This window comes from Cynoglossus semilaevis, chromosome 10 (assembly GCF_000523025.1).
Source record: "Cynoglossus semilaevis isolate Cse_v1.0 chromosome 10, Cse_v1.0, whole genome shotgun sequence".
NCBI classification, from domain to species: Eukaryota; Metazoa; Chordata; class Actinopteri; order Pleuronectiformes; family Cynoglossidae; genus Cynoglossus; species Cynoglossus semilaevis.
Genome location: NC_024316.1, coordinates 17,268,301 through 17,282,466, shown reverse-complemented (window position 1 = coordinate 17,282,466; position 14,166 = coordinate 17,268,301). Strand labels below are relative to the sequence as shown.

Sequence of the window (14,166 nt, the reverse complement as noted above, 5' to 3'; positions counted from 1 at the left end):
GATACAACAACAAAAAAGATAGGTACAACAATGCTAACTTTTACCCCTAGGTATGGACCTAAGGGTAACAGTTAACAATGGTATTCTCTGAGATATTTCGCTGTTTGACTTGGGCATCCTCTAGTGGTATGTGGGGGAGTTTGATTCTCATTTGGATTGGTTCGTTGGATTCAGTTAAATACCACCAAAAAGACTGAAAGTAATTATTAAAAATACATTTTCTTTCTCATGTACCACAGGGTACACCTGTACTGCTGTATTTTAATATTGGTTTTACTGATGACACTTGAGGGGACAAATATTTTGTTATAATATCAATAGGGAAAACCAAACTGGTGTCACACTAACACGATGTAGGTTTTTGTAAATTGGACCTTTGGTTCACATCCATCTCTGTTTCATCTCCCACACTCTCTCACTCATCCAGTCTGTCGATCTGTTCACGGCTGACCTCTCTGCTCCAAGCACCAAACAGAGTCTGGACAGTTTGGGATGATTTCTCTCGAGGTAGGTCTTGGTGTCTTTATGCAGCTGCTCCAGAGCTCCTGGCCGGCTCTCGTCCAGGGAGACCAGGGTGCTCAGCATTGGGTTCAATCGGAAGTAGACATCTGGGGGGAGCAGGTCGTCCAAAAGGGTGTGAACGCCTTCGGTGTCTGTGGCGCTGCAGATCAGGTTGCTGATTTTGGCCCTCAGGCTGGTGGATGTGACAGGGCCCTTTTTTGCATTATCATAGCGGCCGGTGCCAAGGGACAGCACGCACTGGAAGGGCTGGTTGGGCCACAACAGACGGCTTTCATGGACAGCCAAGGCACACGGGTTGTTCAGGAGAATGCCTCCGTCCTACAGGGGTTTCAGGCACAGGGTCAAAATCCATCAATTCCTTAAAAAAAATAGGTACAAAAATAGCATTAGCTTGTACCTGATGAATATCACTTTGCAGGGGGAACTCTTGAAAGTAGCCTGGTGCTGCAGAGGAGGCCCTCACTGCCTGCCACATCTGGAAGGCCGAGCTTCCTGCGTAGCGGCTGAGCGAGCCGGGCTTGTGGTTGTAGTTACGGAAGACAAAAGCCTTTGGACTGGTGCCCCAGTTTACCACTGCACTTACTGCTGACACCTGAGGAAACAGCAGACATTCTGTCATTCTTGACCTCGGCTCACGCACCAGTGACCTGCAACTCTAAATGTGCTGCTATTAGTCATATATCCAAGAGGGGTCGCTCTCCTGCAGCAGCTGTAATTTTTTTATTTGCTGCAGAGGTGGATTATAATGACAAGAAATGAGTGATTCAACCAGTGCTTTTCACCTTAGGACTGAACTGGTCTCTGGCTGTTTTAATTAGAAGCTGATTTCCCAGCTTCTCTCTGAACAGGATGTAAAAGCAAAAGGTTTTTAATCAGGAATTATTTCATTGTTTTTATTATATATGTGATTTGTAAGCAGCAGATATTCTTTGAGTACATACTGTAATATTGTTTCCCAGGTCTCAGTTTTGTAGTAGGAGTGACTCCAGCCCATTTGTACCGTTCCAACCAGCGGGTTTTGCCGAAAAACCTCAGATCCAAACCGTCGATACATGTCACCACATTCCTCCAGAGAAAAATGGGCCAGACCCAGCATGAAGGCTAAAATGGCACCTTAAATAAATGCACACACAGAACGCCCCGGAAAAATCAGCCACAGATTAAAAAAGTAAATAGTATATGCAGTATATATATATATATATTTTTTTAATTTATTTTTAGCTGTTTTGTGTTACCTGTGCTCACGCCGCATATATAGTCAAACAGCTGGTGGATCTTTTTTCCAGTCTCAATTTCCAGTAGCTTTAACACCTGCAGGGGCACGATACCTCTGAAAAAAAAAAGGTGGAAATATTTAAAATACACACATCGTTTGGTAAAAGTGTTAATCCGATGCTATTAAGTAGCATATAACAGACATGAATGTGATGAGCTAGCAACTAGCATGTCGATGGCATACATACAGTACATATAATTCAAAATCTGAATTTTACTGCCACCTACTGGGTTTATCAGCAACCACAGATCCTTATAACCCACAGTTGCTGTTCTATATCTCTGGATTGCACAGAACAAAATCAAATTTTTTAAAATGCGTTACCTTGTACCACCACCATCAATAGATAGTACTCTTATGCCACGTCCCTTGACTGGATCCACATAGCCAATCAGAGCCAGTGTTTCTCTCAAGGTGCTCTGAAGCAAATGGTCTTCTCTGTGTGTTCGCCGCATTTTCCCCAGCATCCCTGCCGTTTTCCCCTGAAAACAGAAACATCTGAAAGAACTCTTAGGCTTGAAACAACTTTTAAATACTTTTATAAATCTGTTCTGTTTTGTTTTTTGTTTTCACTTCCAACAGACCTGCCACATTAAGGCTTTGCACCATGGGTAACAGATGAGGTGTTCATTCAGTGCTTCAACACTGGCGACCAGAGCTCCTGGAGAGGAGGCCAGGCACAGACTGTCAATCAGCCTGCCTGTGGTTTCTTCCACTGGTCTCCCACTTAGGACAAGCTTCCAGAAAAAGTGACATCATTACTAACATTTTATATTTCAGGCTTCACTAACAGCCTGTACATTCAATATATATATTAGGCTTATAGACTGTATATAAGGGGACAAATGCCATTCGGTTCTAGCATCCTAGGAGGTCAGTTAAAGAAAATACATCAGTGAATTTGTTATTGAATTTGTTTGACAGTCATGGAACAGAGCAGGTTCATTACTGGATCAAAGCGCCCCATAGGTTGATAGCTTCCACTTTTGAACGTACTGTATCTGAGCTAGCTATGATGTTTTTACTATTCTTCTCAATAAGCAGACAGTTCTGGATGTGTCGGATTAAACGTTCTCTGACGTATTTTTAGTGACAGCTCTTTGAGACATCAGAGCCATGTGATGAATCAATCACAGTTCTCCTGAAAGTAGTAGCATTTGAATACCTGATTATTTACTCATGAACTTACCTTTTTATTCACTTTTGCACCTGTTGAAGTCACAGCGCTTTTGTATTTACTCGTCTTGGACGAGGGATTCATGTAAAAACCTAAGAAGTCTGGGATGGCACTGGTCGGGTTTCGGAGGCAATCCATGATAGATTTGGGTTTCGGTCTTTCAGAGGTAGAATGTACAGCATCGGTGTCTCCATCGGAGGCATTTTGGCCCTTAAAATACTGATTGATGTGACTGGCCATTTGGAGGTAGTTCTCTGCAAAGTCAGTTATTTGGCTGCTGTGGAAAAGGCCTCCCTTCTCCTGGGAGACGGAGTCTTGTTGCCTCGTGTTTGACGTAGCACCGGTGGTTTGCGAGGTTGGTTGTGTTGTTGATTTCAAAGTGTAATCCTTCACAGGAAGTTGATGTGTTTTGTTGTGAATTTCATCCGTGACCTTGGCACCAAAGTATTTGTTGATGTGCTTTGCAAAGTGTCGGTAGGTCTCGTCCCAGCGTCTGGCGGCGGGGTCGTTAGATTCAACAGTACTGACTGACTTCACCTGGGATTTCTTATCATCTTCAGAGGAAACACTGTAAGAGTTAGAAACTATTCTTCTCTTCCGTCCTCTGTGTACTCCTTTTGTGGAAGACTCATCGTTCTGCAACGACAAACTCTTGGAAAAGACAGAGTTTATGTGATTGGCGACGTAAGTGTAACTCTCGCCAAATCTGTTCGCAAAGGAGCTGATGTGGAACAACTGTAGTCTGGGTATCTCTGGGTTTGATTGGTGTTCATCTTTAGTCTCCTGTTGTACTTCATGTGTATGGACCTGTGCAGTAACTTTGTCCTCAGATGTATTCTTCTCTCGGACTTTTCTCCGGTATCGTCCGTGTGTATGTGACGTCACGGGATGTTCTGGAGGTAGATCCAAACGAGGCTTTTCAGCTACAGCCACATTGTCTTTCTTCTTAAAGTAATGATTAATGTGTGCGGACAACTGACCAAAACTTCCTCCGAGAGATTTCCAATCAAAGCCTCTCCGAGACTCCTCTACGATCCCAATGGGAGGCTGTGGCTTAAAGACATCCCTGTTAGAGGACGAATAAAATCGGACGTCCTGGAGATACATCCTTCCTTGACTGAAGTCTCTGAGCGGGAGGAAACACTCGGCCTGTTTGTCATTTTGGTTTAAATTTTTTAAAATGTCTCTTCTTGAATATCTGGGAAGGTGTGACAGCTGTGAACATCTGTGTCTGGCCAGGTGATGATGTCTTCTGAGAAGGCTCATCAAATACCTAATTTTGCAGTACGATGGTAGAGTCCTGTTAACAGACCTTGAACACATGTTGGTAGTGAGGTTGGAACGTGGATGTACTGACGTGTAGTTTGTCAGTGTCACATTTGAACCAGATTTGGTCCGGAGCAGGATCTAAAGAAAAAAAATAATTAAAAAGGAAAAATAAATAAAAATAAAAAACAAGCCGGGCAGCTTATGCTTAAAAATATTTGATCTGATTCATATGTTAACAATTAATTACTGGGATTAACCTGTACATTCTGTGGCTCACAAACAGGAGTCAAATAACGTCTGAATAGAAAGATAGATGTACTTTATTAATCCCATCATTAGAAAGTCAATTTCACTGCACATTGTAAAGACAGGTAAAAAACATCAACAAGGGCAGAATGAATGACAAAAAGTGTAACATTTTCCTTGGACATTATAAACAGAATGATACTAAAGTATTTCAGTTGTGCACCAAGAACATCAACAATAATTGTAATATTGATAAAACAGGTGTGCAGCTATAAGAAGGCCAACATATACCGTGTTGTTTTTCACTATCGTAGGCAAGGTCATGAACCTAAGTGGCTTACTGAGTGAAGCTCTGCTGACCGTGACAGAACATAAATATCCAGAAGGTAAAAGGATTCACTGGAGATTTACCTTAAACTCAACTCTGAGTCTCTTCTTTCTCAACCAATCCTCTTCATTTTAACATTTATCTGTCCTCTAAAATGTGCTCATGTCACTGCTGACATGTTTGGAAGGAGAATGCTGTGTTTTGACTCCTGATTTGTTTTCATGTCCTGTTGTGCAGTGCTGTCATTTTATTGGCTGAGATGAGCTAAGGGGTGGACCTGGTTGACCAATGACACGAAAGACCACACATGCTGGGGGGTCATGTGCTGTGACTGCTGACTGCCCATGGTGGAAGTGCAGCTCTAAAATTAGCATTGTGACAGTTGCTGTTAGCTGTTAGCACACTAGCATCTAAAGTGTGCACTTGCCCTTTAAATAAACAGAGAACGAAGTTAAACTGATTTGGATCAAATAGTTCAGATATGTTAGAATAAATATGAAATATTTACATCCTTAAACACTTTTCAAGGTTCCAGCCTACACAGCGTACAGTATACTGTACACAAGCACTCGTGTACTTTCAATAACAAAGATAATGATGAGCAAATACACGTTTTGTACAGTAGAGCTTCAAAGACTGTAAACCACAAGTTAAATTTTTTAAACTAAGTAACCACGGTTCCTAATTTGAAAAGAGATTTTTCATTCATACTTCATACTCTTATTTGGGAATTACAGAGACGTCTAGTGGTGGTTTTTTGTACCTGCTTTTCAGAAAAAAAAAACCCCATTGAAAGTGTATGGTCTTCACTACATACTTTTCGATCTAAACAAATTTAGGGTTAATATTGATTATGGTTTGTTTTTCTTTCCTTTCTTATCATTTATGAATTCAGGTGAAAGTCTGATATTATAAATACTTCTAAGTACTTTTTTTCTGCCATAAGTTTCTCTCGTACTGCAGAGCAATGTTGAAGTGAAATATATAAAACTGTAGCCTGTAACTTAACTAATAAATAATGGTTAATCCCATGAAGGGTGCCATTAAGGAGACACACTTATGTGTGTTATATATTAAATATTACTTTTGGATTAATAATTAACTGTGGGAACCTTGTTAGTGGATTGCAACATGACATTATACACAGACTGTAGATAAGTTATTAGAACATAAGAGAACTTTTAATCTGATGAATCAAACTTTAACCATGTGGTCGTTTATCTATTATTTTTTATTATTATTATTTTAAAAAAATAACCTTGTTAACTTCAACAACAAACAGAATGTGTTCCTTCCCCGTGTGGTCAAAGGTTAATGTGTTTTCTCTTAACTTTACCCAGTTGTTTAATCCTTGTCCTCGTCCACTTTGAGCAATCTTTGGCAAAGATGGTGAAGAGTTTGTCCATAAACGATCGCTCGTCGAGCTAGAACCGTGAAGTGACCCAGTCAAACAAGGACAACAGCGCCACACGTGACAGCAGATACCGGGATTCCACGTTTGGAACAGGCGAGCAGATATAACCGTATGTGTGACTTTAAATAGTCTTTTAAAAAAATAAAAAATTGACACCTTTATTTTATTTATATCATTTATTCCCAAAAATGATCCAACCTTCTTCTTTTTTTGAATCTTGTTATACTACAACTTTAGTTAGAGCTTTATTTTTTAACAACAGGGAAACAAAGATTTGAAGAATTACTTAATACTGTAATGTAGTACATTTGGAAATGTGCAGCTTCTTCCCCCCCAGAACTTCCCCTTTCATCCCATGACATTTGTCTTTATTCCTCTAAACTTAACTAAGATTGAGAGAAAGGCTGTGTTGCCATTTCAGACATTAGGGTGGTGATGATACTGAGGATACGTTAGTGACGGCATTATGTTAATGCTCGCAAGGTACCCTAAGGGCTGACGTTCAACAGAGCAGTCCTGTCGTGCAGACTGACGGGACAAGCCGCCGCCGCCGCTTCTGCCGCTGTGGGTGTCAATGAAACTACGCGTCGCAAAATAAAGTCGAAATGTTCCGGGCGAAGACACGTGACTGTGCACGCGGTGCTTTTTGCATTTCGTTGCCGTTGCACCGACTCTTTGTTAACTGCGCGTAACAGTGGAGAAATGTCGTGAGGGGTGTGAAGCGGCGTTTCTCCAACTGTTAACTGTGAGTTTTGGGGGTAACTTGACTCAAACTTTTCTAAATCGATCGTTTCCATCACTGTGTTCGTCTTACTGAACTGAGTCACGTCTCGGACACATTATATGGACGTTCAATACACTGTGGTTCACAACAGTTGATACGTTAAAAAGTTATTCACGCGTACTTTTATTTTGGGTTGCCAGATTGGACCAAACCTACTTTAGCTCTAGTGTTTTTGCTTTTGTTCTACTGGCACTTAAAAGGCAACCAAAGACATTCAGGCTAAATTCCACTGATAAGCTGCTTAGCAACCTTTACACCCAGTGACTCCATAAACTTAAAGAAAAGGAGAAAAAAAAGAACCTGTTAGCATTTCTGGTGGCTGAGACAATAGTGAAAAAAGTTATGGATCTTTTTGCAGTCATGTTATATATTACCAATTTCTATTTATTTTCCAGTAAAGGTTAAAAAAAAACACCTAACATAGGTGCTTTTTTTTAAAACAATATATATACTCCTTAACCAGTACAAAGTATTTTTAGTTGTTTAAAAACAAAGACATAAAATGGAGCACTGTTTCATCAGTATTTGATTTTTTTTTTAACTTTGTGACAAGTTAATATACAAAAAGGTTACAGTAAATATGCAGCAATTAATGTATTATTTTTAAGACTGTTTTTTTTAATATTACTATTAAAATGTATAATTTAATTTTTTGTTTGGTACTTTACAGTATTCTGAATACTACTGAATGTGGAACTGTCTGTTGTGTTGCAGGATATTTTGCATTTTCGTGAAGAAAAGTGTGTAATAACCATCTTTTTATATCACTATTATCCAATCTTTCGAGCCATGACTTGAAGATATTTGGGAGGAGATACTACAACTGTTTTCGCTTGGTCATTACAGAAAGTATTATGAGTGTAAAACACAAGGCCAACTAAAGATTCTCATGATCTGATCGTATCCTGCTCTGTTCCAATGACATGACGTGGTACTGATAGTATGTATATGTTGTTCTAGGGCTACGGTCTGAAGGATGAAAGTGCAGCTCAGCAGGTGGTTTAGGTGGAGGCTCTGACCTCTTCTGTTCAGGGTTGTTTTCCTTGCATTGTTGGCCGGCCCCTGTGTTGTATGGAATTTCAGGTTTGCCCTTCTTTGATATTTGCATGAGAAAGTCTGTGAAGCTCGAAACGCTGAACCGTCCTTAAGATGCACTCAAAGTCAAAGAATGTGTTTCTATAGAGTAAATAGGTGTGAACGATGCCCAGCGGCAGCATCAGTCTGTTTGTTTTTGTTTGTTTGTTTTTTTTAAAGTCAATGAGCGCACCTTTAGAGCCACAGAGTCAGAGACAAGAGAGGCTGTGGAACTAAAGCAAAAAACAAACCAACAAAATTACCCAGAAAACTGTTAGAAATTATTGTATCAAACAGTGTCTTTAGTAAAAACAAGCAGGTGTTGGCTCTTGTTATTGTTACCTGATACAGTAGTTGTGACACATGGGTAATAAACTAAATAATACAGACATATGTCACATCATGTCCCATACACAGCCTCTATTATTAGACCACAAACTATTTACAGGCAAAGACGTGGGGCAATCCATGCCCTTGAAGTTCTGACCATGGAAACCTGAGAGCTGTTTTGTACTTTAAAATTTTTTTTTTTTAAATCACAGGGGGTGTTGTGGAAAGTTATGCATTTTCACAAAACTGCTGTGAGAAAAATTTACTCCAAATAATATCTTTTGTTGTCTGTATTGCAGTAACAGGCTGAAAAAGCAAGTACTCTTCCACCAGATGGCAGCAGATTACTGTAAAAACTCAAAAAGTGAGAAACGTTTTGAGGAAAGTCAGAGACGTTCAAGGGTCTATGGGTGTTTCTTTTTTCAATTCCTGACAGTTTATCAATGCTGTGTTCAACTAAACGGGCCCAGGTTTTACACAGAGTAAGTTAAGTGTGAGTATTTAATGACATAAACCTTTGGGAAACCATTTTGTTTGTGAAAAATGGAATATTGTATGTGCAGCGGTTGTCGTTAGGCCAAAGGCAACATAAGAGTAATTATAGTTTATTTTATAGCCTTATACTGTAATAAAGACATGCAGGGATATGAGTCTTCCTGAATGATTAGGTTTACTATCAGTACCTGGGTTCCTTTGATAGCAGGACCAATGATACTGATGTAGTACATACATAGTACATCGTTTTCCTGGCTTTGTTGGCTTTATTAGTTTAAGTCTGTTTCCACACAGTGGTTTCATCTTTGTGATCAAGAACCTTGATTGGCCAAGTTTTTTCTTCGTCTTCTTCTTCTAATTATCTCACAATAGTTTTACTCTTCCTTCAAAGAGTACTTAAGTGTCTGTACTCAGTCTCTCTGTGTCCCCTCGACCCAAACTGTTATGTCTCACTGGCAGCATTGTTAATGGGATTAGCCTGCACTACCACAACCCTGACCTGCTGAAACCTTTTGTCTTCCTCTCGTTGCCTTCAGCCTTGGCCAGCCCACAACCCATTGTTTTAGCCTTGCTTTGATGAGTTTGGATAAAGCCTTTCTCTAAGTCTGACAGCACTGTAGTGCAGCGGCGAATGTCGCCTGTTCGTTTCCACTTAATGAATGTAACTGAAGTGAAGGTGAAGGCTGGACACAGAGGAGATTATTTTTTTTTCATTCTTTTACAACCTGAATATGTAAGTGTGACACACACACAAAAACACACACACAGTGTTATGTTTTTTTTTATGCATTGTGAGGACCCACAGTAGTCATAATGCATTTTCTAACCCTAACCACTACAAATGTTTACCTAATCTTAATCCTTAATTCTAACCCCGTCCAAACTAAATCTTAAACCTCCAAATACTTTATTTCTTAATGGGGACCTGAAAAAGCGTCTCCATAACAAGGCAAATGTCCCCACAAGTATAGCTATACCTGAATCACACATTCACACACTCACTGATTTTTGGGTTTGTAGCTTTTCGCCCAGACTTGATGCATCTCCTGGCTCTTTACCCTAACATGAACTATTATATAAATATACAGTAATCCTAATCCTTGTGCTTCCTTTTAGTGTAACCTTAGTTTAAATTTAGTCAGAATATTTCTGTGCACCTAAAGTAATAAAAGGCCTTGAAGACCTTGGCCGTGGGAAATCCTTTAATGGGTGAAGTGGCCACGCCCAGAGCACATCAACAACGCCGTCTGTCAGAAACTCCTCTTCATAGCTGTGGAGAGCGGAGCTGCTGTGCTATGCAGACTTGATTTTCTGGTACTTCATTCTATGTCTCATTGTCTTGACATGTGAAATGAAAGTGATCTGTTGTCATTGCACTGCTCACAACGAAACGTTGTCGGATCTCCGCCTTTAACCCGTCCAAGGTGAGTGAGTAGAGGGCAGCTCAAGATGAGCAGTGTGTGGGAACAGCGCCACGCGGTGGCTGGTAGATTCAAACCTGTGACCTTCTGGACACAGGTCCTGTTCCTTAACCTCCTGGCCACCACCTCTACTACCTCCACTTCTTGACACCTTTTTTTTTTCTTTTTCTCCTGTTTTTACTTTTTGCAGACAGTGATCCGGTCATGCCTCCTGCCGCAGCGTCCAAACTGGACTACGTCCCACCCGACGGGGGCTGGGGGTGGGCTGTGGTGTTGGGTGCTTTCATCTCTATAGGCTTCTCCTACGCCTTTCCCAAGTCCCTGACCGTGTACTTCAAGGAAATCCAGGCATATTTCTCTGTTTCCTACAGTCAGATTGCGTGGGTTTCCTCAGTCATGCTCGCTACGATGTACGCCGCAGGTCAGTGCCGACCGCCGTTGCTGCATTTCGTTGAGTTTCTGATAATAAAAAAAAATGTAAGTGACAGTTGTTTGTTTTTGTGTGCAGGCCCTATCGCTAGTATACTGGTCAACCGCTATGGCAGCCGTCCAGTGGTCATGGTGGGGGGGCTGATGGTCAGTGCTGGCATGATACTAGCATCTTTTGGCACTTCTATCGTACATCTGTATCTGTGTGTTGGAGTCATTGGAGGTAAATGAAGAAATCAGTTCAGTATGAAGTGTTTTTTTTTTAAATGTTTGACGTATTCTGGTCATTTCCCTGCAGTCGGACAGTCGCGTCCGCGCTGCGTTGTGCAGTTATGACGTTTTTACAAAGTGACCTCCGTCACAATGAACACAGAACAATGTCAGACTTTAAACTTAATCCGTCACCCAGTGGTTGTAAGAGATAAGGCTGAGCATAGTACTGCAGTAATGTAGTATTTACAAAAGAATGTCTCTAAATATCATGGAATGACTGTAGCAGCGCAGTAGTACGGGGGGGGTGGGGGGGAGTACACAGCCACATTACATAGTAGCATAGTAACCAGAAGTGGTACATCCAGCCTTGAACTTTAATTTACTTCGTATTCTCGTCGAACTTTGTGTCAAGACCAAATAATACCAATTCATTTCTGTCCCAGGTTTGGGCCTGGCCTTGAACCTGCAGCCGTCCTTGACAATCGTAGGGTCCTACTTCCTGGTCAAAAGGCCGCTGGCCAACGGGCTGGCCATGACAGGAAGTCCGGTCGTTCTGTTCACTCTGGCTCCTCTGAATCAGTTTCTGTTTGACTCTTTTGGCTGGAGAGGGAGCTTTCTCATCCTGGGAGCCATCGTTATGAACTGCTGCGTGGCCGGAGCTCTGATGAGACCTGTCAACAAGAACATCAAACCCATACCAAAGACTGCACCACCGAACGGCGAGGTCTCTGAGGAAAAGCAGGACGAGACCAAGAGCGAGGGCTGTTTGAAAAGATTCGTCGACGTGTCACTCTTCCGACACCGAGGGTTCCTCATTTACCTCATCGGAAACTGCGTCATGTTTTTCGGCCTTTTCGCACCTGTGGTATTCCTGGCACCCTACGCCCGGCACCAGGGGATTGATGAATATTCCTCAGCTTTACTGCTCTCCATTTTTGCTGTGGTGGATATGTTTGTCAGACCATCAACCGGCTTCCTCGGGAACACCAAGTGGATCCGGCCGAAGATCCAGTACTTCTTCAGCTTCGCCGTGTTGTTCAACGGCGTCTGTCACCTCCTGTGCCCTCTGGCCCAGGGCCACGCAGGCCTGATTGTTTATACAGTGTTTTTTGGTATCGCTTTTGGGATGCTTTGTGCTCTTCTCTTTGAAACTCTGATGGACCTCATCGGAGCGCAGCGTTTCTCCACCGCAGTCGGACTCGTCACCATCATCGAGTGCGGACCGGTTCTTCTCGGACCTCCGATCTGCGGTTGGTAAATCGACACCACGTGTCGGTAAATTTGAAAAAAAAACAAAAAAATCACCGTGATTTAATTGTGACTTGTTGTGTCTTCCAGGAGCCCTGGTGGACTCCCTCGGCGACTACAAGTACTTGTTCTATATGTGCGGTATCATCCTGGTAGGTTGTGGTCTGTTCTTCTTCATCATGCACTACTACAACTACAAGAAACTGGAGGAGGAGAAGGACAAGAGCGCCTCTGTGGAAACCAGGACCCCTGAGGAGGAGGAGGTGGAACTCAAACCGAGCCCAGGTGACAAAGTAGCGTATGAAGCTGATGGATGAATAAAACAGCATTCATAAAATTTAAGCTAAACTTTTTTTTTTCTTTATCTCTTAATGAGATTTTTTTTTTACTCATTTGACCTCAACTATATATCCGTAGTAGTTCTTGTTTGTACAATTTTATTTTTCAGTGTTAGAAGACTATTGTAGATCATAAATACTCGCGTGTGTCTCACTCCAGTTATTAGAATGGCTTAATGAACTAATGAGTTACATTTCTGTTAATTTAACTGGCCAGAGATATCATTAAAACAGTTTATTACATTTGACCACTAGATGGCACTGGTTACCACCATGTGAGAACTGTTCAAAGAGCAACAAGTCCATTTTTATATAGCAGCACTGCAGCTGTGGCCATCGTCAATGAAATGATATCATCAAAATAATAAACATTCCCACAGTTCACCTCATACTTTCAACATATTTATACCTGACTATATACATTACAATATCTACTAACAACTAACTCAGTCAAATACATTTGTATTATTAAATGACTCAGTATTACATGTTCGATCGCTGCTGTCAGAATTTTAAAAATCATCACCATACATCAACTGCATCCTCTGCCGTGGATCAAGGGTCAAACGGGGGTTAAAGGTCATGAGGGAAACCTAGACGACACAGGGAAACAGGAGTCGATGATGCCGGCGGGTTTCCAGGATGTTTTGCAGTTTAACGTGCGTGGATGTATGGATAAACAGATGAGTGAAATGTATTTGTACATAAATGTTGTATTCCCAAAAAACATGGAGGGAACACATTTCAGTCACGTTTTTTATTTGTCTTATTGATTTATTGTCTGATTAATATTTTGTCCCAATCTTTTCTGAGCCCCCCCACCCCACCCCCATTTATTTGTCTTATTGATTGATTGTCTGATTAATATTTTGTCCCAAACTTTTCTGAGCCCCCGTCCCCCCCCACCATTGGTAGATAGGGATAGGCCTATGTTTGTTGTCGAAACCTTCCTAAAACAACCAATCTGTGTCAATTCCCAAAGCAACAGCGCCCCCTCACACTCCAACCCCAACCCCCGCCCTGCCTCTATAATTGTGCCTTTTACATTGGGAACCACTGACTTCAACTGACTGACTTTGTGACATACTGTATGTGGGACGTCTGCAGAGACAGGTTCGAGGTGAGATCTCGTTCCAGGGTCACATTATTTCACCAAAGGTCAAACTTTATTTTTTTAGATGACAGCGCCTCGGTCCCAGGCCTTTAGCAGCTGACATAAAACCTCAGTTAATGCATTCGTCTGAATGTTGTTTTGTCACAAACACAGGTTTGAATGATTTGTCCTTATCACGTCTCTGCCAGCCGTGCATCGAGTCCCTGTTTCAGATGGAGGAGAATTGCTTATGCAGGAAATCAATAGATCATTTATAATCGTCAGAGATGTGAAGATGTGATAAGTCCTATAAGGTTTATAGGTTGGTGGACTCCTGGGTTAATCCTGGTTGAACTTTAGTGAAAAATTTAACCGAGTAACATTTCATCAGACACCGACGTGACACCGTGGTGAAGTCACGGTGTTTTGTTTTTTACAGGAAGATCATTTCTGAGGCTCATTATCTTTAACTACATTGTTTGTTAAATTTAGGAAATATAGGTCTGTTC

The 14,166-nt window shown here is 41.4% G+C and overlaps 2 protein-coding genes across 8 annotated transcripts in view; one reads left to right on the top strand and one right to left on the bottom strand.

Annotated features, from left to right (window-relative positions):
• Positions 1-9,473, bottom strand: LOC103385341 (calcium-independent phospholipase A2-gamma-like). Its single transcript, XM_025059155.1, has 10 exons — positions 9,415-9,473; positions 6,155-6,362; positions 2,988-4,382; positions 2,383-2,535; positions 2,123-2,280; positions 1,758-1,852; positions 1,464-1,635; positions 1,305-1,362; positions 920-1,114; positions 1-840 (listed from the first exon to the last, which is right to left on the bottom strand). Exons 1-10 carry the CDS (start codon positions 9,471-9,473, stop codon positions 382-384), a joined length of 2,952 nt encoding a protein of 983 aa, XP_024914923.1. The 3' UTR covers positions 1-381.
• Positions 6,207-14,166, top strand: part of LOC103385342 (monocarboxylate transporter 2-like) — a 28,292-nt gene continuing 20,332 nt past the window's right edge. For 4 of the 7 annotated variants that reach the window (XM_025059033.1, XM_025059027.1, XM_025059031.1 and 1 more), the window contains exons 1-5: positions 6,207-6,341; positions 10,527-10,757; positions 10,845-10,988; positions 11,422-12,228; positions 12,317-12,511. In XM_025059033.1, coding sequence (XP_024914801.1) covers positions 10,541-10,757; positions 10,845-10,988; positions 11,422-12,228; positions 12,317-12,511 — 1,363 coding nt within the window. In that variant the 5' untranslated portion in view covers positions 6,207-6,341; positions 10,527-10,540. Of the gene's footprint in view, positions 6,342-7,670; positions 9,649-9,708; positions 10,340-10,526; positions 10,758-10,844; positions 10,989-11,421; positions 12,229-12,316; positions 12,512-14,166 lie in introns of those variants that run through there. The other 3 variants (XM_025059030.1, XM_025059029.1, XM_025059028.1) reach the window with 3 other exon arrangements.